This window comes from Lutjanus erythropterus, chromosome 18 (assembly GCF_056507025.1).
Source record: "Lutjanus erythropterus isolate fLutEry1 chromosome 18, fLutEry1.hap2, whole genome shotgun sequence".
Taxonomy (NCBI): domain Eukaryota; kingdom Metazoa; phylum Chordata; class Actinopteri; order Lutjaniformes; family Lutjanidae; genus Lutjanus; species Lutjanus erythropterus.
The window spans coordinates 10,141,492-10,164,899 of record NC_139334.1 but is presented as its reverse complement, the minus strand read 5'-3'; the positions used below and the strand labels follow the sequence as shown (position 1 = coordinate 10,164,899).

The following is a 23,408-nucleotide window of genomic DNA, read 5'->3' as shown; positions in this document are numbered from 1 at the left end:
TTAAGGAAGCTAACAGACTAAGCACTAGTTATTTATAGACATAGAAAATCAATTCAGGGAGGATTCAGCATACTTTTTCTGCCACACCAAGAAGATATGACAAGACTCAATTACAGTGATTTATCAAAATTACAAAATGAATGAATAGGACATGAATCAAGTAGCCAAGACTCTCTGTATTTTATAATAAATGCATCCTACAGAAGGCAGACAGTTTTTGGGAGGGCTATGGTCAACCTCTATATATTTGGTTTCAGCAGCAAATTTTTAAACCTTACTTCAACATCTTTTAAACTATACAATATTCATTAATTCTAGTACCAAACGTACCAAAGCTTCTGTCTGAAATTTGTCTTGTAGCAAAACCAGACATTGTTCTGTGACTTTTTCTGTACCAGCACTGTGTGCAGGTTTATCATGTAAAAAATAAAAAATGTTATTCTGTTTTTTTAATACTGAAATTGTACTGAAGTTTAAAATCTGATGTCGTGAGAACTCTACTTAAAAAATGCCCTAAGGGAACAATAAAGATCTACTGAATGTGCCAATAAAGTTTTATGAACATATACTGTAAATGCGTCTGGTATATGTGGAAACATGCCAACTTTACATCACTGTTAAATGTCTGTGCGATACTTTTCACATAATTAGTTTTTATAGCTCAAGACGTCTGTGACATCTCAATCTTTTCCCTCAAGTCATTTTAAGACAAGTGGAGTTTTGAAGTGAGCTGTCTCTCAGATTCATGTTGAAGTTGTTACTGACTGCAGAGGTCCTCACCTCCCTGCTAATAAGCTTTATTGAGACACCCGGACCTCCCCCACTGGGCTTCCCTTGGCATGTGCGCCCTGCTGTCACTCAGGCCAGACTTTCCCTGATCCCATCACTGCAGGAGGGCATGCCCACTGCCCTACCACAACAGCTCATTACTCAGAAACTTTGAAAGGCGGATTAGGAGGGTGCGGAGGAAGATGAGGAGGTGGGCAGACAGGAACAGGGGCGTCGCTTTGACACAGTTCCCCCCTTTTCCCCATTGCCGCCTTCATGCTGACCCACTTCTGCTTTGTCAACCCTCAGGTACATTGACCCTGCCTGGTCCACTGGGTCACAGCAGGACCAAAACATAACTCAGCTTTCAGGACCACGTTCCCAGAAAGCCTCCATGTGGCTCACATTCCAGTTACTCCTGGGAAAATGACACAAACTCACGACTGATTTCTGGGTTTTGCTTTGGATTGCTATGTTGGTGTCCTGTACATATTGAAGGCTTTTTGGCCACTGGGTTTGGAACCTCAGTCTGTATCTTATTCTTTCCATTTACTCACCTCAAAAATTAATGATCATGTTTGTGAAAGAAAAAGCCAAGCAACACTATTCACTATTGTGTCAGGACACCACCAGAGATTATAATCTCTGGTGTTGTCCTGACGGAGGAGGACAGAGGAGTTACTGAGGTGTCATCTTGTCTGGTCGTTCTTGCATCCAGATCGCCATTCACATCAGACCAGAGCTCCCTTTCAATTTCTCAGATTTTCTGCAGCTTTGGTCGCAGTGAAACTTTTCTCCCTTTTCCAGAGCACTCTGCCAGGGGAAGAGATGTGTTTTCTTTGCTGGCAAATGCTGTAACCGTAGTTTCTTGCATGCGTCACCTCTGTTTTCAACCCTTCGTCGCTGTGGCTGCAAGTTTGAAGCAATGCTGGACTTTGGTAAAATCTTATTTTTTCTGGCCTTTGTGCAAACCCAAAGATTGTCATCACTGTCATTTGTTCCTATTTTCTGAGAGTGTGAAATCTTGGATACTTGCATCATCACTGAATAATGATGCAAGTTAAAATGAATGCAAAGGTGTAATATATATCCCTTTACGGCATGTCTATTTGCACCTGGGTGAAAACAGGCACATAGTAGAGGTTGTGGATCAGTGGGTTGAGCACAGGCTTCTCCTATGAAGTTGCAGGGTTCAAACCCTGTCCTGGACAACTACAGTTTGAATCCAGTGAGTGAGTAGAGGGACAGTGGTAATTAGGCGTCTAGACTGTGTTGACTTATGTACAGTTTTTTTAAAATAATAATTATTATTTTCAGTCTCCAGTTGCAGTTAAGTTAGTTTTAGGCAACAGAAAAACTTGGTTAGGTTTAGGAAAAGATCATGGTTTGTTTCTGCCATCCAGGTGTAAATAGCCACACTGGCTATTTATACCCTGGATGCTTTGCTACAGACATTTGATTTGGGTGTTTGTCTCTGCCATACTAGGCTACATACACCTGTGTATAAGTAGTCATATTGCCTATACCTCCCTGGGTGCAAATAGCCTCATTGATTATTCCACCCCAAGTGCAAATAGCACCTGTCTTAAAGAATCGAGGTTTGGTACGTAAAATGTCTATTCATGTTCATGAATTTGAAAAGCCTGCATAAGCTGACAGATACACTTTTTAAAACCTTGGCAGGAACAAAATTTTCCCAGTGCAGCAATGCACTAAAAGTGCAAAAAGGAATCATGGCTATCATGATTAGCAAGGTTCTACCATCATTGCTTTACACTGTCTGATTTACAACTGTAATTTGAGTAGAGTATAACAGTGAGAAACAGCTCTGTCACACTAATAAGTACATCATTATTCTTAGAGCTTTCCTCACCCAAACACACATTTTCTCCTCCAAAATCAGAGGTTAGATCATCATCTTTCAACATAATATGAAGGAAAATTCTTCATCTCAGTTTGTGTCATGGAAAGGTCTGCTACTAATAATCACCCTGTCTCTGTTTAGAAGCCTATAGAACCTTGTACACACCAGGTCTTTCTCTGTCAAGCACACAGATACAGATACAAACAGAGACTTCATCTCTGCCATGTGATAGTCACATTGACCTCTGTATATTTAATGTAGCATGCTGGGGCTTGACTGGGTGCCGAATGAGTAATGACATAATGTTTTCAAGCCTCTGTCACTGCAGCCGCACTGGGGCATTAACAGACACATTGTGTTATTTACTGCAGCACTTCTGTGAACTTCTAATGTACACACCTGAAGCACATGTCATGTGATATTTATTGCTTTGGTAAAACAAGCAAAAAGAAGTTTTGGGCCTATCATCGACCTGTGAGCTGTACATTAATCGTCATTCCTAGTGTGCACAGTTAAAGTATTAGTCTCTTGTTTAAGTAGATTCGCACTGTGGTTGATGATAAAGGTCAGGCTGTCACATAGGCTTCCTCAACATATTTTATGATGTAAGCACTTCCTTCGCCTGTCCCTCGGGGTTGAGGAGAGTTATAGGTAATATGATTATGAATGACGTCGAGTGTTATCGTTACATTCTGCTGGATGGCAGTGCTGTCTTATAAATGTGGTTGATGGAGATCCATTTCCATACACTCACTCTAGAGTCCCACGAGGCCCAGCTGTGGGTCCCCTCATTTTTCCTCTTGCCAAGATGCTCACATCTGTAAGTTATATGGTCCCCTCCTAAAGCTGTGCTCCTCTCCTCCCCCTGTAATGAATGCAATTCTTTGTGACAGACAGACTCGGCACTGTAAGATCATTTCACTCTTCTAAAGCTGTGCTTTCTCTTTCTGTTTGCAGCATACGCAGTGATTGCAAACGGACAAGTGGAATGTTCCAAAGGTTTTAAAAGGCTGAATGTCACACACTGTCAAGGTAAGCTATAAAATATGTTGAAGAATGTGTATGTAATAAAGTATTTTCTGAATGTTATTGTATGATTTAAAGGTAGAATATGTAGCATTGTTTGGAAATACACCATTCAAAGTTGGTCCCTCCCCACTGGCTCAATGAACGAACGTCAGTGAGAACAAAGCAAAGAATCAGAGAAATAAAACATTATTTTTTGATTGTTTCATAGCAGTTGCATTCTAAAGCACAAATAAACACATCCACACCTCCAGACAATGCCAGAATATGTGTGAATTCAGTTAAAGTGATCCTCAGTCTGCTCTGCCTGTGTGTGTGTTTGAATGTAAAACTCCTGCAGCTCTCACAAACAGAGAGCAGAGGAAAGAGATGGAGAATGCGATGTAACGGTTCATTTTTCACAGAGTCCCGACCTCAAAACCTGTGCACTGTATTGGTTGGGTCTGACACACCACTGCCAAACAGGCTGAAGCCTGGAAAAGGCCAGAATACACCTAAACATGAGCCAGTAAGAAAGTACAGGCAGAGGGCAGAGTGTCTGCAGATGCAGACGCCACCATACAGTTACAGTGGGTCATAAGTGATGATTTAAAGATATTGTGTTTATATGAGTCTATACAATGTTTTTTTTTTAGGAAAATGTTCATAGTATGCCTTTAAGCCTCTGCATATTTTAATAGGTAGCTTACCCATAACAAAAACATAGCTCATAATAAATATAATGGCATGGATGTGATAAAAACTTACTGCCCATATGTTTCCATGCTTACATGGACCCCTGGGGACCTCTATAAAAGTATTTCTGTCTGTATGTCTGGCCCCAATGGGAACCAGGTCAAGGCTACAATTAGCCTTGCTCCAGGGTCAGAGTTCAGCAGCCAATAAGCACCCGGGGCTGCTGTTTTAATTGGTCTATGGGGTTCTGAGTGGAGACTGGTACAGAAGGCTGCGATTATGGTAAATGTGGCTCTCCGAGTGTTTGGAAGGGAGGTGTAGTTGCAGACCTGTTTGTTTCTCAGCCTCTCTAAAATGCCAGCTCACCCAGCCATCCACATGTAAAAAACAAATATACACTGTAGTTTCCCCCATTGCAGCATCCTAGAGGTGTCTAGCTGTCAGCTGGCTTTCAGTTCATGAAGCAGTAACCACCCACAGTGTCAACTCTGTCTTCACACTATTTATATTTGTTGCTGGTGTTAGTAAACATCACCAGAATTAATAGACAAGAACAAATAAACCTTGGCTGAAAAACACAGTAAAAATGCACTGCTTAATCGGTGAACAATGCAACTGATGCTGACACTTCCAATAACAAAATGTAGTCTTTCTGACAGCGTACTTGAGCTGTGTCAATGACTTGATTAATGGTGTCATAATCCAAAGGGCAATGCTTACTGAAGCCTATGGAGTGCAACAACATAACGGTCCAATGGACAGCTTTGACTACATCTCTAACAGGCCTCCTCCACTGGTTCAGCAAGTTCAACATGTTTTCTAATCTGCATGGTGCTATTTGACCATTGATGTTTTCAGGTAATGATTGAACTGGGAACCATATTTTAATAAAACAAAGAGCTGTGGACAAGGACACACTTATTTTCCAATAGTGTGTCAACTAGCCAACAACTGTGGAAATTTATCTTTCTATTATTCATGCTTTTCTTTGGTGATTGTTTCAAGATGTTCCTCCCTTTTTCATTTCTGGAGTTCCAAAAAGCAAAGCTGACAGTTACCCACAATATTTACTGGAGTGCTTTAAAGTCTCTGTCCCGTTCAGCTGCCGCTCCTTTCCCAAAAATTATTTCTAATTTCAGCGCTCGCAACAACCGCCAAGGAGGCAAAAAAATAGCTTTTTCTGGGATTTTGTCATTATTATCAGGATGGCGTCCAGCCTGCCAAACTGGGGCTCCTAGTCGGAGCTGTTCACAGTGTATTTTATTGCAAAAGTGCAGAGCTTGTCTCATGTTCGATAATAGGCATGATTTACCTCTTTTCCACTGTACGACTGACCCTTTGCGGTCAGTGACGTCCGCTCTGTGATGCGATAAGATGCCCCATCAAAGAGCATACGCTGCTCTCTGACTTCCTTATCTTCAGAGGCTGCTTCTCAGAAACTAGGTCAGCTGAATTGGCCATTTGTAACTGTGCTTGTTAAATGAAAGACACACATAGTTGATGCATGTGCAGCCTCTGTTGTGGGTGGTAAACTGGTGCTGGTGCAGGTCATATTACTCATACACCACTTCAAAGAAGAGATGATGGAAGTCTTACATAACTCTTTTGACATTTTGGATCAACTTAATAAAAGCTACACACAATTTTAAAACACTGACATTTATCATATTGAATGCTGCCTGGGTCAGCAGGTTGAGACCTTGATATATTAGGTTATACAGTAGGAATCTGTGAAAACTTACTTTTCCCAGCAATGGCTGCTTTGGCTGTATTTTCAGATTGTTCATTCTCTTTATTCAGAGTGTCTAAATGGATACATTTTTGGCCCCATAAGTTATGTCTGCTTTGAGACTTCCAGAGTAGTCATAAGGTACTCCCTTTAGACAAAACAGCCAGTACATATTGAGAGAGTGATACTGCCAATTTCCTTTACAGTGTCCATAAATAATTCTGCAGGTGTTTATGTGATTCTTGGTTTTTCCAGACGCAAAACAGTGGGTAAGGTCAGGTGAGGTCGCAGCAGACTTGTTGACACATAAAAGTCCAGATGAAACAGAATTTCCAGAGCATCTAGCTTCCTTATCGTAATGTCCCAGTTAAACAGGACAGCCTGGCAGGACATAATGAAATTGATTAATCTGCACATTATTTTCACAATTAACATGTTAATGATTTTGGTCTAAATTATTTTGTCTCTCTCTCTGTTCTGCTCATCGCAGTTTCCCACAGCACAAAGTGACATCTTCAAATTGCTTCTTTTGTTCAACCAGCAGTACAAAACCCAAAGACTCTTCATTTAGTGTCATAAATGACAAAAAATACTTGCATTTAAGGAGCTGGCACAAACAAGTGTTTGACATTTTTGCTTGAAAAATGACTGAAAGTCAAATTTTCTTTTGATCAACGAATCATTGCTGCTCTAATTTGAACATTGTGTCATAACCCGAAGTACCGTCCTGTTGCTAGCAAGCTAACTAAGGAATCTTACTGCCCGATTCCACTGCACACAGCTACATCGTGTTTATGCCATGATAATTATCATTCTTGAAAATGCTTGTGATTCCACAAGCAGCACCACAGCACTTCCTAGTAGCAGCTCTCTGCTCTGCATCAAATGTGCACCAAGCCTATTACTGACAGATGCTGTGTCAAGTTGCATAGAGCGAACTGAGCTTAGCTGGAAGTCAGGCACAAGAACGACACAGAGAATGCGTTTGAAAAATGACGCAGGATGGATCAAAACCACCTCATGCCTGGCATTAGCTCTGTGCCACTAAAAGTTCAAGATTCATTGATGGGTGGATGAAGAAAAGAAGATTTTGATATAAAATCTTATCATATTTTATATAAAATACAAATAAATAATTCATATTCATATATATATAGGCTAGGTGCACCTTATGATCAGGAATGTGATCTAAAGGGTTTGAAAAGGCTTGTCTTTTTTTTTTTTTTTTTTGAAATTTAATTTCAACTTCAAAGCCAAGTTTGGAAAGGTCTTGGATGCACTGCAGTCATCAGTATGTATCATTAGACAATCAAAACAACCATGATAAAAGACACTGGTGGGCCCTTGCCACAAGGAGTGTTTGTCAATGAGAGCGATGAAGCATATGTTCAAAATAGACGTTGAGATTAGTGCTGGTCATGACAGGTTTTCGTGGAAGTCAGTTTCAATCCCGATCAACCCGCCAGCAGACTGTAACAATAGCACTAATCTGGGACTCAACCGAACCATGGATTAAAGACCCCATGTGATGAAGGCTGAGCCCAATGCTGACCTGAACTCTGACCAGATAAACTATGTCCCCACAGTACCTGCATGCAGAATATTGTCGCTACTCGCTCTTCAGAGCGGGAATATCAGCAGAGGCAGGCGTGACATCTGTGGTCTGCTTCGTTGTCTTTACAGTTTGTACCTTGTCCTTACTCATCCAAACAGGTCGCTTCTGCTAACAGGCATGTTTACATTGTCATAACACAGAGGCTTTGTCATTATAAGGCCAGCTTTAGCTCTAGAACTTGTTCCTTGTAAAGGAGATGGAAAAGTGCAAAGACAAATGGAAAAACAAAAAGGCAACAGAGATAGAATAGAAGAAACAACTAACAAAAAGAAGCTTGAGGTATTCCCTGGATTTGCTTCAGTCCACAGAATTTATCAGCCTCAATCCCTTATAAACTCACTTTTTCCAGCAGGAAGCAAAACAACAAAACAAGAGCAGATTAATTAGAATTGGGAAAATCTGTGGTGGCAGGCTGTCGGGTTCCAGTCGTCAAAGCAATGGGTAAAAGACCTAATGATGTACTCTTTGTTTAACACGGTAGAACAACAAACTTTGCCTGGTCCCAATGTGATCGCATGACTAAGCGCCTGAAATATGTCCCCCTATGCTCCTGGCTGGCACATTAACTGGCTAGCTTGCCTCCACTTGGCTTCGTGGCTCAGGAGCTTTTGGAGCAGTAAACAAACTCCACTGGCCACTGTATCACTGCTGCACATAGTTCAGGCCAGACAGAGGGGAAAAAAACCTCTTTATGATTTTCACTCATTGACGTAAGAGCAGGATGCTGTGACCCTTTTGGACACTGTGAAGGAAAGATGCTGAGGAGGACACTAATCTAAAACATTCTGCTATTTCCGCTGAATCTGGCTGACTATCCAAGTCAAGGTTACCACAGCCCTGAGAGTTCACCAGAATGATACATAATTGAGTGTATTCTGGTTTGAAGTGGTCACATTCATTGTGCATGTTTTCCTCATGTTGTCACTCGCTTTCGTACAATTGTGAAACCTGAAAGTTTCCGAATTTCATCACCTCTGAGCAGCTGGTGGTTTTGACTACGTGAGCGATAGCGATGTTTTGTCGCCTTACAAGGTGTAAAGGATTTCTAAAGTCTTACATCATCTCTGCTGGTCTGCTATCATGAGAGCTCTGTAAACTCATTGTGATGTGCAGAACACCAAATATGATACTGATACTTCTAGGAAGTTCAAAACAAAAAATCACTTGTCAGAGGAAAAACATGACATCATGATATTTCCATAATCAGGAAATGTACTAGACACTCTGTGACTGACATACTACATATTTCACAGACATCAACGAGTGCCTCTTGCCTGGAATCTGTAAGAACGCTGAATGTCTCAACACCAAAGGAAGCTACAGGTGCATGTGCAAACATGGATACATGTTAGACCCTGAAAGCAAGCACTGTGTCTGTAAGTATCAGCCCCTTTTCTTTGAATCATAGTATTTAAAGGGTATTGTTCAACCTGGACACTATTTTTCCATATTTTTGTGTGACAGTGATTCATAGGGAGGATCTTACTCTCTAAGAATGGTCTGTTTCTGTAGGTACCCTTTCCATGTTGTACAGCTGAGAGCTGTACTGTCTCCCCCGATATTGTCGAAATTTGTTGTCCCCATTAGTCACTTGGATTGAAAAACAAGGGAAATCAGTGTCCAGGTTGAAAAATACTAAAGTTAACCTTTAAGGCTGTAGCCATTTTTTCATGTATTACATTGAAATGTAATGGATGTGTTGACTTCTCTCCACAGCGGACAAGGCTGTGTCTCACCACAGGGCATTATGCTACCGATCACTGTCAGCAGGAACATGCTCTCTACCACTTCCACAACACATCACCAAGCAGATCTGCTGCTGCAGCCGAGTGGGCAAGGCCTGGGGCACTGGGTGTGATCGCTGTCCGTTGCCGGGATCAGGTGAGCCACCAAAAGATACCCTGTATTCAGTGGTAGATATTTTTAAGCAGCAAAGTACATTTTTGGTGGCCCAAATGTAAACTTATACATAATACAGAAAAGGCAATTCAACAAAATGTTCCTTAACTGTGAGGCCAGTGTTGTCCACTTTTCCCATGAATGTTGTGTTTCCTGAAGGCATTGTTTCAGATGAGAAAGGAGCTAGACATCGGCTTGTTGAGGAAACTGGTGGCACACACCACCCTACATTACATCTTTAGCCACTTAAAACCCTTCAATCCTCCTCCTTCAATTTACTTCTAAACTTTTGTGGCCATTTTGTTCTTTCATAGTTCGCCTTTTGTGTCTCTGGTTCTTTTGTAAGGATCGGTTTGGCTAGGCTTAGTAAACCCAGACTTCAGTAGCCCCAACATATTGGTAGCTAGCTTTTGTAGATTGTGGAACTAAAAGATGTGAAGGAATCGTGATGTTTTTTTTTTTTAGAATTTTAACATTGTGTCACCGCAGTAAGAGAATGACACTTGGTAGCCGCACTTACATGGAATATTTGTTGGCCACAGAATAACTTTTTGTGGCAATGGGCCATTAGGCCATGGTTAATGTTGAACCCTGCCTGTACTGCTGCAGCATGTGTCCTGAATTCTCCTCCATTGCTTAAACACTGTTTATATCCAAGAACTATCTTGCCATCCATCTGCAAACTTATCCTTCCATTTCTGGTTTGACTGTACTTGCTGAAAAAACGATTTTCAACATTAAATGCTTTTGCAGATATAAAACGTCACATGTAATCTTATGCAAGGGCTAGCAATGGTAGTGAAAGTGCAGGCGAAGAATATTTACCACTCAGTCACCCGTTCTGCTCTTTGCCAGGCTTGTAAAGCAGTTCAGAATAACCAAATGTGTTTGAAGTGGAAACGGACCAAAAACATAACAGTTTTCATATTTTGGAGGCTACATAATAGTGGGAGTCAGTCTTGTGTTATCACTCCAATCCTCAGAGAGAAACCCCACTAATAGACCGGCAAGGCTTCACAGCAGAAATAAATAGCTTGGCCAAGTGAAACATGGGAAGTAGTTGTCATCTTTTTTTTTTTCCATACCGATCTAATCTTCAAAGTCTCTGAGAGAAACAGGCTGGTTTTATGGAGTGTCTGTACCGGCCAATGATTCATGGGGATTGTCATAGATCAGATATCACAGACACAGACCTCCATGGTGCTGCTCAGCCAGGACTGACACAGCACACAGACACACAGCCTCTGATTATTTCGGACGCTGGCTTTTGTACGGCCTGACAAGCTGTTAGAGCCATGTTCTGAATGAAGCAGCCAGGCCCATTACTTGTGACTTGGTAACAGGAGCCCGGTGACTTTCATTCCATATTTACTTCGGCTCCTCTGATGTGGTTGCTGATCATATAGAGCCCCATTTCCCTCCACTTTAAATTCATCATTCAGTAGCCTATCAAATCCACGTTTCCTGCATTTACGCAAGCATTTACAGCGACCGCATATCTGTCATTACTCATATCTCTATTCCAGACTCTTTTGGCGTAGAGTTGCTGGTTTCAGGTCAGGTAGGGGACACAGTGCTTCTCACTTGTAATGGATTCACCATCGCTGAGGTTTGTTGGGCTCTGACACAAAGAGGTGCAGTCTCCCTCCTATTATCTAACCCGCCAATCCTCCATTAGCCTCTCACTCACACACGCCTCTACACCAAAGAGTTCAAAGGTCAGCCGGTATTACATGATCCTCTACTTCCCCCACTGGCATGGCTGTGTCTGTTTGAGTGTGCAGATATCCCCCCCAAGTCTTTCCAAATACCCTCGCTGGTAGCCCTCTGGGACAGCTGTCACTGGCCTGCCAGCTAGCTGAAAATAATATATAAATGCAGCACTTTTGTTTTCGCCCCCCTTTTTGAATTGGAGGAAAAACTACAAGACCTCTCCTGTGCACACAAAAGGTTTACTTCTGTCAAATTTTGTTCACAAATGTGTGAAAGTTTGTGAGCACATCTACTTTACCAAGTTAATCCATCTACCCGACAGGTGTGGCATGTAGAGATGCTATTTAATAAGCATGATTACTGCGCAGTGAGTTTAGGTCTGACGCAATAATGGGCTATTCTAAAAAGACATTTATTAGGAATTACTATTACTAGGGGTACTACATTTTTTTCCCAGGAGGGCAAAGTCATGACCTGCCCACTCCGGCTCTTATGGACTTACCCTGACGTTCTAACCATAACCAATCACTCCTCTTGGTTAAACCTAACCACCCCAACCAACGATGGTGACTAGTTCAGCCAACCGGATCCAATCATGACTTTGCCCTCCTGGGAAAAAATGGCATCTGTATCCCTATGTGAAAAGGGCATAGTGTTGATAGATATCATCTGTAAGGTTTTCATCTGTTCAGTCAGATACTGAGTTACAGGTGACCATCTCTGCACAAAAAAGTCATTTTTCATTTGCAATCACGGAGTCAGTTTTTCCATTATGTGCATCCTAACATTTAACACAGTGGATTCAAAGTTAAAACAACATCTAAAATGACTGTGAAGTCTGATTTCTTGAAAAATGAAAAATGGGAGCAGAAACAAAAGTGTTGCAGTTACATTTTTGTTGAGTGTAGTTCTGCAGAAATAGCCAAAACCCGCCCCCCTCATTGACAGCACACAGTAAAACACAGCATGTTCAACATAACAGTATTACACGGATGGCTTATAGTATTGCTATGAACATCAGACAGAAATATGAGCCGCAATTACACTCTGGCAGCATTTTTTGTTCGTCTTAGGAGTCCGATAGAAGGATACAGAGGTGATATTTTCTATGGCTCATTATTTGCTGCTGTGTGTTGCCTCTACCCTGCAGATCATTTCAAGGAGATCTGCCCAGCTGGTCACGGATATACCTACTCGCTCTCTGATGTGCAGATTTCTCTCAGACGCCTTGGGGAAGATGATTTGCAGAGCACAGGACTGTCATGGGAGGAGCAGAGCCCCGTTTACCCTCAGCCTCCATCCTCTCACCCCTCACTGCCGCTGCCTTTTGAGCCACAGCAGCCCAGCTACCCACAGACACCACAAGTGCCCCAATACCCAGAGTACCATGAGACACCACAAGCACCCCAGCTCCCTCTGACTCCGCAGCAGCCTCAGTTTCCCTCTGAGCCAGCCAGAGAGACACCTAAACCACCAGAAGGTGAGAATAAAATGAGTAAGAGTTTATTTGAATGGGTGTGCATAAGACTGTCATTACATTGTCATAACTATGTCATGACATCTGTCAAGAACATGAAGGAGTCTTTTTGAGTGTTTATGACTGTTGTCATTAAGTGCCTAGACTTAGAAAACTGTTATATAGTTATATATAAATACTATATTATAATGTCACATGTGGTTGGATTTGACATTAGCTGTTATGAGACTATTATAAGTGTGTCATAAATATTTTCCTCGACCTCAGGTAAAGTGGTACATTTTGGACTCATTATAAGTAGGTTATTAACTTTGTTACACTGTTAGATGGTGTCATGAATAATTTCCTGGGCTGTATCTAAAGTGGACTTGTCATGAAGATGTCATTAAATGTTTTAAAGTCTATTTGATGGTACAGTACAATTCCAAGGTGACTTAGCTTACGGAGTTACCTCAAGGACAGGCTGCGGTTAGCTAGTTACTTGTTACTAAAGTAGGCTAACTGCTGTCTGCTTTTATATGTAGCTGTTAGCTAGTTAGCTTAGTTATCTCAGTTAGCTTAGTTAGCTCATTTATCCATGGAGCTAGCTCCCGAACTAGCTGACTCAGCCCCCAGGAGTCAAACCTGGCAAGAAAACCATCTCAGTACTATAGGTCCTGTCAAACTGGCCACCGTTTGGTCTAGGAGGTTGAGTTCACTAGCCATGTTCACCAAGATATCCCACTTCATGACAGGTGTCATGAACTGGTTATGACAGTGTAGTGACAGTCGTATGCACACCCTTCAAATAAAGTGTAAGCATAAAATGTTTGTTTCATTAAATCTTTGCCAAGTTGACTTCGAGGTTGGTAAATGTTTACTCTACATGGCAAAGAGATGAATAGTTGCTGCTGCTGAATGTTCTGTACATATTATGCAGTTAGGCCTCATACTTATCCAAACATGGTAACCACTTGCATATTTTTACCACAACCCATGACATAAACAATGCAGGGCAGCTGAGTGATGCACAATAGGATTTTTTTTTTCCTACAGGATGTAAATGGATTAGTTTTCTTTTTTGAGGATCCAAACATCAACAGGATGTTTTGATCCCCATAAATAAATGCTTGATCCAACATCAAGCATATTCGGAGTAGTGCTCATGTCCCCCATCCATCAAAGTGAAACCCCTCTGAGCTTCACAGCAGCACACACAAGTAATCCACATTGGCCATACATCTAAATCCCCGGGATTCTTTCTGTAAATGTATCCTCCTGATTTAATGCTTGTGAGATACTTTATTGGCAAAGCTGCGACATTTTGATTTATACGAGGAGACAATTCTGTAAATATTTAGGGATTTTTGTCTTCATTATCAGAGATATCTATTTCCTTGTCTCTCTTTGCATTTTTCCTTGGCCAGTAGTCTGCACAATTTTTATGATACAACTTTCTCTGTCTGGCTTAGAGGATAAATGTGCCATAAGCTTTGTTTTATTAGAAATAAAGACATCCAAAGCTGTAAGTCAAGTGCCTAAGGAGAATGCTGGTTGTTGTGTATGTTGTGTGCAGTCAGTAATGGTGCTTGTTAATGCGAACAGAATGTCAACTTTTGCTACTGATAAACTTTTCCTCTTTTTTCTGTGTCGTGGCAGATGTGGAAATTCTGAGCCCGGTAAGTTCTCCCTCCCTGTCAACCTCTTGGCACATGCTTCTGAAATGTTTATCTTAGAACGATATGCTCTAGCTATCTCAGCTGGAGGGTTTGTTATGATTATATAACTTATTCAGACCACATTTTGGTAGATACACACACCTAATTAGCATTGACTATGACGACAAAAGCAGACATGCTGTATGAACATGAATATGGTGATGAAATGTAACCGAAACTTGTTTGCTTGTTTTCTAGCCAGCTGTTGTGACTGACTCACCACTGAAATATCCAGGTATTTTTATCTTGGCTTTACTCACAAAGACCTTACAACACTACTAGATCACCCTTCACAAATTGTTTAAATCAGTGGTTCGCAACCTTTTTGAGACACTACCCCCTAGAATAATCCAGCTGATGTTCTGGACCCCCAGCCTGTCTGTTGGACTAATGTATAACACATGAAAGTCACCAAACTCATATTTTTTGAGTGCTTATCCCTTGTTTTTAATGCCTTTGAGGGACTGACGCCACTCAGAGGTGGTTTAAAGGGACAGATAAGATTTTTTGAAGTGGGTTTGTATCGGGTACATCATCAGCTCCAGTTTGAGGACACAGCAGGTGTAGAAAACTAAGCAATGTACTGTTGTAGTAGTAGTAGTAGACCAAAAACTCCCATGCTCTGCGAGGGAAAATTACAGTTTTTTCTAAAGGAACCTGGTTTCTTTGTAGAGAGCTATATTTGGCTTATATAACAGCAGTTTCCTGTCAGAAAAGGCTGTCTGACAGCAAAGCAAAGCAATAAAAATATTCTAAATATGCATACACTTAAACTGATATTAACCTTTAAAGAATAAGGTTCTAAGAATAAAATGCTGCTGACTCTGTACACAGCCATACATTGCTCAGTCATACTTGCTCCTACACCAGTACTACTCTGCCTCTCCAAACTGGGGGTATATTGACCGCCATCTAGTGTCTGTAATACACTGACTATGGATAAGCACCTCATACAGTCCTACTTTAAAAAATCTGAACTATCCCTTTAATGCTTCTTGTGGTTTGATTTAGCATCTCTAAGCTCCAGTGTCAATAGCAGTTACAGTCAGGCACAGACATGTGATGCATTTTCTATAAAATGCTCACTCCTGCTCGGCGGTGGCAGTCTCAGTCCACGTCTGCTCTGCCCTCAACGCCAGTGAAAACATTGACATTAAAGTCTGAAGGCTGACTACGTTCAACGAGTCTACTTGATTTATTCTGGTCATTGTACCATTTTTATCCTGGAGAAAAGAGTAGATCATTTTTATATAGCAGTCCAGTGAGTGACAGGAGTGGTTGGGAAAACAAGCGGTGTCTCGTTTAGGTTGTAGACAATGAAAATTTATTACATTTCACAGTGTTTCTAAAATCCCTCTTCACAGAGACGTCTCCAGACGCCTCCATCAGCAACTTGACGCCGGATTCAGAGGAAACCACCCCCCACACAGACTCATTTACAGGTAAAACATATATTAGAAAATATAGTATTAAACACTACTGTTGCATTTTATTATGCAGTACACTAATAACATGAAAGATGCTATACTTTGTATTAAATTAGCCAAAAACTAGGAATAATAGGTTCTTAATTAGTCAGTGAACAGCACAGCTATACCCTCACAGTACTTTAATAAGATCCAAGAAGCTGTACTTTGTATCAAATAAGTTTTTTTAAAAAAGTTTTAAAAGAGGTATTTTTTATTAGACCCTTTATTAAACCCTTATTAGATTTTATTAGAGGTAATTTTGGACACACTACAGCAGAAACATACTGAAACCTTAAGTGAAGTCACATATCTGCTAATTCTAGACCGATTCTAGACCTGTTAAACTACAGTTGGTCAGATAATTGAAGAATAACACATATTTGATATCCCATGGCTTTGTTTGATTAGTTCTTTTAAATTAATCATACAATATTCAATGGTAATTTCAAACTTATGAAATTGAAACTTAAAGACCTTTTATTTCTTTATTTATTTTTCAAGGCCCACCTGCACAGCCTTCATGGCCCACCAATGGGCTGCGGCCCACACTTTGGGAATCACTGGCCTACAGTATTACAATAAATCTGTGCAGTCATTGACAAAACATTCCTCTACCTTTGTAATTTTGGCCAATGCTTGGTAGATAACAGATATGTGATTTCACTTTACTTTACAGTACAGGTCTGTTGTAATGTGCCCATAATTAACTCTCTAATAAAGTCTAATAAAATATGGCTTGTGATGTGTACTGTAAAATAAAGCGCATCCAACAGTATACATATTTGAAATCACCAGTGCTTAATTGGCAGGTGGGTATGAAGCTGTAGGCCCACCGAGAGCAGCACAGAGCTCAACTCTTCATATTTTATGCTCTCAGTCAACTGCTGGCAGACAGCCGTGCGTCTCATAAGACATTTTTTCAGGCTTACCCAGACTTAAGCCGAGCAGAGCTTGTATTATGCTTTTATTTGACCCCTTTTCTCAGAGCCAATTTGGCTTTAAGATGCTGTGCTGCACAGAGGGTGAGAGGGCGAGAAACCAAGAAAGAGTGTGCCTCTTGGAAGGGGAAGCTATCCTCTGAGTGGACAGAGGCCAGATTCATGAAAAATGAAGGGAGAGCGGAAGACGGGGTTAAAGTGTGTTTGGGTGACAGAGAGAGTGAGAGAAAGAGCGATAGGGAGATAAAGGAAGTGAAGGAGAACTTATAGTAATCCTATAGAGACAGACATACTGCTCCAGAGTGGGGCTGTTCCTCCTTAGCCAGACATATGGGCCCAGTTTCTCTGTTGTACCACAGTCCATTTGGACGAAAAAAGACAAGAACAACAGTAATGTCAGGCTCTACTGTGCATGACCTGTTTCTCGCCGACCCCTTTGTAAGAGCTCCATACCACCTGTTAGAACACTACAGTGCTGTAAAACCTGTACTCTCATCCAGGACTCCACCTATAAAACAGCAAGCGGGGTTCCCGTGGAAAACAACATGTGTTAGTGGAATGCAGGGGCCGCATTACATAAACTTACTATCCTAAGATAGGACTTTTCCCAATTTGGTAGAAGCAAGTCTTAACTAACTCCAGGAATTTTTATCTGCATCCTATCTCTTCTTAGGTTAGGGAATCTGTTACCTAATAAGTGACACTACTTTTCTGATCTCGCTGAGCTAAACAAATTTGTAACTGTTGATTTTTGTCATTGAAACAGAATGAAACATACATTGGAACATACAAAAATGGAGCAGAAACAACAATGGGCACTTAACTTCCAGACAGATGAGTTATAGGTGTTGGTAACATCGGTATAGAAATCCAGAGATGAAATGTAAAGCAGCATTTACTCGGGAGATAAAAGAAAGAGAGTGGGCTAAGACAGCAGATGCAGCTTCCAGTTTGTGTGCTGTATTTCATAGAATACACAAAGTGTAAAATGGAACAGCTACGTAGTAATCCTAGAGTTAGAAGAGTTTATTAAAGATTTTGGGAAGTTAGGATGCTTGTGTAAAACACATTTCCCATCTACAGTTAGGATAGGAACATTTACTGGCTTTTTTTCTGAATCAGGCTCTAACACTATTTACCATGGTTACCAAACAGTTATGATAGGATCTGCAATACTGCCCCAGTTTTTCTGCATCTGTAATGTTGTGTAACTCTAGGTCAAAAATATCCTCCTCTGCTTTCTGAGTAATGACTGTGCACATATTTGTGGTTTTTCATAGGCATTGACAAGTGTGCCACCACCCCTACTATATGTGGCCGTGGGAAATGTATTCCTGTGCAGACTGGTTACACCTGCCAATGCGAGCCAGGATTCAAGCTCAGTGCCCTGCAGACCAACTGCATTGGTAAGCGACGATGGGAGAGAGAAGGAGGGAGAAGGAGTAGCACAGGGGTAATGGTGGGACACTCAAAGGGAAGGAGGGGCACACAAACACACACATGCTGACACCAGAGGCCCCAAGCAGCTCTGTCTGTCATCATTTCTGCGCAAGCAAGTCCTCAACACCAAACATTACACGGCACAGAAGCCTTGAGAAATGAAGCGAGCCAAAATGAAAGGGATCCGTTTGTTTATGTTGACCTGTTCTGTGATGCCTGACAACAGCGTGCAGGCCATCCAAAGAGCTGCCACGGCACTGTGATCCTTTAGCTCACGGTGAAGGCCTTGGCCACAGCTTCTGCTCTGCCTCGGCTGGGCTCAGGCCCATCGCTGAGGAATGGCTGCGCAGTAGAGGAGTTGGAAAGTGAACAATCTCTGCTGGTGAAATGGAACTGCAATGTACTGTCGCATTCAATCTCTTCTCCTCTCCTTCTCTGTCTTCTGCCTTTATTTTCTTCTTCTGTCTCTGGTTGCAGATGTGAATGAGTGTGACGAGGACCCATGCGAGGGGAAGGGTCGCTGTATAAACAGCTACGGCTCCTACACCTGCCAATGCCACAGCGGCTACAGCCAGGTGATCACCCAGAACAGGAAGTTCTGTCAAGGTGAGACGCAGCCCAAATGACAGCAGGAGACATAATGTTTCCAATGGATGAAAGCCACCATGGGCTGCTGTTAGCTTTCTGACTCTGTTAGGGCGCCGCAAGTTCTTGTCTGTCAGCGCTGTTCATTTAAAAAGCATCGTGGCCTAATTAATGCTGTGGAACACAATAGTCACTTTCTTTTCCGTTCTCCTTGGTTTTCATTCAAACTGGCAGACATTAACGAGTGCAGCATGCCCAGCAAGTGCCAGAATGGCAAATGCGTCAACACAGAAGGTTCTTACACCTGTGAATGCAACAGTGGCTACGCCAAGTCTTGGAGAGGCCTATGCGAAGGTGACATGCATGCATAAGCTCCTACGCACACATAATCAAGTTCATATAACAGCACAATCCTATCCAGACCTATTTGTTTGCTGCCCAGTAACAAAACACATGTATTTTCCTCTAGTCAAAGCCAGGAAGAAAACTATGCTGAGTTCATGACTGTGTGTTTGTATATGTTAGCTTTTGTGACCTTACACCCTCCCTCCTCCATGCTTGTGCACATTGTTTTAGAAACAACTAATTCAAATGATTATTTTCTTGTCCCACCTTCTCCCTGAGCAGATGTAGATGAGTGCAGAGATCCCAGCTCCTGTCCCGATGGTGTCTGCGTCAACACTCCCGGCTCCTTCCAGTGCCAAGGTTGCGGCCCGGGGTTCAGGCCTGTCGATGACAGATGTGTGGGTAAGGCAACCCCACCACCACCACTACCCAAACTCCTAAGGGTGTTTCCAACCGCTGCACGGAAATAAACTGGGTTTCCCTCTCTTATACTGTAAAAGCTTCATGTGTTAGCTCATATTTACGTAAACGAAGCTGCTGCTCCCGGTTGGCATCACCAGAAATAACCAAGGCGGCATCGGCATGGCAACAAGCCATCCTGTTAATGACTTCCTGACAGCTTATGATGCTCTACAGCTCACCAAATAGCACAAATGGAATTAGTTTAACTGAGTGGGGACACTCTTAACTGCTGATGTGCGCGGAAATTAAATAAAATAAATTGTATTTTATGCTTCAAAGGATTTATATTGGATGTTTTACGTCCAGTGTGGACCACTACTGGGCCCTCACAACAGCCCAAAACCACAGTGATGATGGCTATATTGCACAGACTGTGCACAACCCTCCGCCCTCACTCTCCATTCACTGTTTCCACGTATGATATATCAGCTCCTCCACCCAGCAGCCTCTGTGTATCCCCCAATATTGTTTAAACACATTCACCGTGTTATTGCTGATCTTTCGATATCACTGGCCCCCGTAAAAAGATTGTTTAAAATACTTCAATTTGGGAGAGTCCAAATATTTTCTCTTGGCCACAGCCTTGAACAAACAGCATATTATTGTTGGAGAGCTCCGGCCACTGTACTGTCGGGCCCAGCGGAGGCCAGCAGCGGAGGCTTTATTACCACTGCCCCCGGGCTAGGTGAGCAGGCTGAGAAGTCACAGGAGAAGGTCGAAGGGTCAAGTCCCCACTGTGAAGAGGTCCCGACATGCAAACAATTTCTCTCACTCACCCATAGTGTCATTGTGGTCCGCTGTAAAACTCCAACAGCCAATTATTACACTCGTAGAGGCAAGGTTTCCAGAAAGGTTCTACCTGAAGCCATTTGCTTCCATTTTTGAAGAAAGGATTTGTCAAGTGTTCTTTGTAAGACTAGAGGTTCCCTTTTCATCTAAAAAACCCTATTGGAAGAAATTGTTCTTTAAGGATTGTTGAAATCCTCTTTTGTCAGGAGCTCTTGCTCTCAGTAAAAGAAAAGGACTTTCAGTAGGGCGAGTTCTAGGGAAAAAAAACCTTGGAATCTAAAAGGACTTTTGCTAGAACCCTGTGGTTGAGTTCTAGATAAAACCCTTGGAATATGAAAAGGGTCTCTGTAGAGCCTCCTGAGTGAGTTCTGGATAAAAACCTTGGAATATTAAAGGGTTATTTATAGAACCCCCTGGGCTGGCTTCTAGATAAAACCGTTGGAATATAGAAAGGCTCTGGGTAGATCCGTCTGGGTGGTTTCTTGTTAGCACTGTTAGAGGTGACAAGATACTGGATAGAACCCCCAGAAAGAGGTCTTCCATATATGGTTCTAGGTAAAACCCTTTATGTTGGGTTCTAAGTTGAACTCTCTAAAAGTGTTCCAAGTGGAATCCCTTATAAAAGCTTCTACCAGGAATAAAAACCATTTATGGTTCTAGTTTGTGTCTTTATTTCTAAGAGTTTCTAAGAGTTTAGATTTGAATATACAGATGGCCAACAAACTACATTTGGTTTGGGTTTTGTTTAAGCTAACACGCTAGCAGCTCTCAACCTGAAAGTGGCCCTGTTACATAAGAGCCCGACTGGTGTTACTTACCACATCCCCTCTCTGTGACCTTGCACCCCTCTAATTTGTTTGGAAACCTAAGCTCCTGCAGTGAATATTCCAGAAATGTGAAAAGCTGAATGAGGATGGAAAATATGGAAATTAACTTTAGTAGTAATTTGGAGCTCTTCATGATCGATTTCTCAGTGGTCTGAGGCTGATGCCCTTGTTTAAAGTCTCCAAAGAAAACACCACTTCAGCTACTCTCTGTTTGTGAGCCTACTAATATTATTCACTTCGTGTAAATCTGTGCTGTATAAATAGTAACTGAGAGGAAGCTTGTAAATGAGGGATAACATCGGAGGTAAATATTTTTACTCCGAACATCCACCCAGGCAGTGCTTACAGGCCTACAGTATATGTCTAGCGCTGTGGGAGTCACATAAAGCAGGCAACATGAGTGCTGGGTTTCCAGTATTCGCTTCAGTCAATTGACGGTAGCATAGTGGTTTGGGCCCAATTGGCCGAATCGTGGATAAGCCTAATTGCTGGTGTGATAGAGAAAACAGCTCCATTCCCTTGTCAGGGCTTATCGCAGAGGCCGGAGAGATGCCGGATGATTGCAGAAACAAAGCGACGGGCCACACTGACAGACGTCTGGCAGTGCCCACAGCTAGGCAAACAAAACCCAGTCTGTGACTCTCTTGCGGTGTTTTCACTGTGTGTGAGTTCTCTGTTTCGGCATCTCTATCACCGCTCAGTAGCGTCCTTTCTCCACCTCCTTTGCAGAAAAATAGTTTCCCTTCCTCTCCCCCCTTTTCCTTCCCCCTAATGTCTCCTTCCCTCTCTCTCTTACACTTACATAATCAGACTTTCTCTTCCCACACCTTCACCTAACCTGAAAAACTGCCATTGTTAACACTTGATAAATTCCACTATAAAACATTATTTCTGCATGAGTTGTTCCATAAATATAATTCCTGGGTAAACTGTTTGGACTCCTGAAGTGGAAAAGACAGCTACTGCTGCAAATAGTAAAAGGCCTTCATGAATGAGGCTTGGGTCTCTGCACTGATGAAGTTAATGACTGCTCATTTTGTGCACTAATGATGCTGTAATCATTTCCCCTTTACTGCTTTACAATACTGATATGAGCCTTATTTTGTATACACATCTGTATTTGTATTTTGTGTATCTTAATTTTCTTTCCTGCTTTTCCCCCTTTTCCCTTGCATCTTATTTTATCTGACCTAAAATGGTCAGTGAACCCAAATTACAAAAATAACATATTTTATTACTTACTTCTACTGGTATCTTGCCATGCATGAAGTTTTCTGCAATCACTTCTATACAGTGGAGAGAGCAGAACTTTTCACGGCAGCCATTTTGACATGAAATAGTAGGGTTAACACAGGTGTTCCTAATTAATGTAGTAACACACATCAGGTGATATTAATTAATATTCTGTTCCATTCAGGTGCCTGTTGTCTCACTGGAAAAATATACTACATGGAAAGGGACCTTAGCAAGTATCATTGGTAACACCTGTCTTTACCCTACTACTTCATATCAATATGCCTGCCGTGAAAATGGTCTTTTGAATTTTGTTTGTGACTTTCACCTTTTTTGCCGTGAGCACCACGACTGAAATTTGATTTACTAGGGAAGATTTTCCTCATCAACTAGTAGTCGTCAGGTCAACTATTTGTCATATGTTTATGATACTAATTTAATCATTTAAAAATACATATTTTGATGTATATCTACTAATTAATTCGCTACAAACTCACTCTTCAACCACCTAATGCGTGTCACCGCCTGAAACCATTGTGTCTCCGTTGTCCCCAGAGTCAGGGTCCTGGTCGGTGCCGCTGTAAATCACCTTGGTACTGTATTCCATGTCATCAAACTGGCCTCTGTCAATCTCAGTGACTTCAGTGTTACAAGAGAAAATGTTGCAACTATCCCCTGATACTTTTGTCCCAGGCCTAACAACAAGGTGCAGCCCCCAGAGGGAGTTTGAGGTGTTTTTCTTCTCTGCAACTAATGGGTAAAATATCATTTGCTCCACTGAGACTCTTCTCACACCTTTGTGTTTACTTCAGTTGTATGAGGGTGCAGCAAAAATCTCAGAGGTCGATATCTCACAT

At 41.8% G+C, this 23,408-nt stretch overlaps 1 protein-coding gene across 1 annotated transcript in view; it reads left to right on the top strand.

Annotated features, from left to right (window-relative positions):
• The window catches only part of LOC146310641 (latent-transforming growth factor beta-binding protein 2-like), a 118,576-nt gene that overhangs the window by 64,388 nt on the left and 30,780 nt on the right, over positions 1 to 23,408 (top strand). Inside the window, exons 9-19 of the mRNA XM_084742909.1 lie at positions 3,590 to 3,664; positions 8,931 to 9,053; positions 9,394 to 9,558; positions 12,440 to 12,769; positions 14,405 to 14,424; positions 14,662 to 14,698; positions 15,828 to 15,905; positions 18,151 to 18,276; positions 18,788 to 18,916; positions 19,130 to 19,249; positions 19,523 to 19,642. Coding sequence (XP_084599035.1) covers positions 3,590 to 3,664; positions 8,931 to 9,053; positions 9,394 to 9,558; positions 12,440 to 12,769; positions 14,405 to 14,424; positions 14,662 to 14,698; positions 15,828 to 15,905; positions 18,151 to 18,276; positions 18,788 to 18,916; positions 19,130 to 19,249; positions 19,523 to 19,642 — 1,323 coding nt within the window. The remainder of the gene's footprint in view (positions 1 to 3,589; positions 3,665 to 8,930; positions 9,054 to 9,393; positions 9,559 to 12,439; positions 12,770 to 14,404; positions 14,425 to 14,661; positions 14,699 to 15,827; positions 15,906 to 18,150; positions 18,277 to 18,787; positions 18,917 to 19,129; positions 19,250 to 19,522; positions 19,643 to 23,408) is intronic.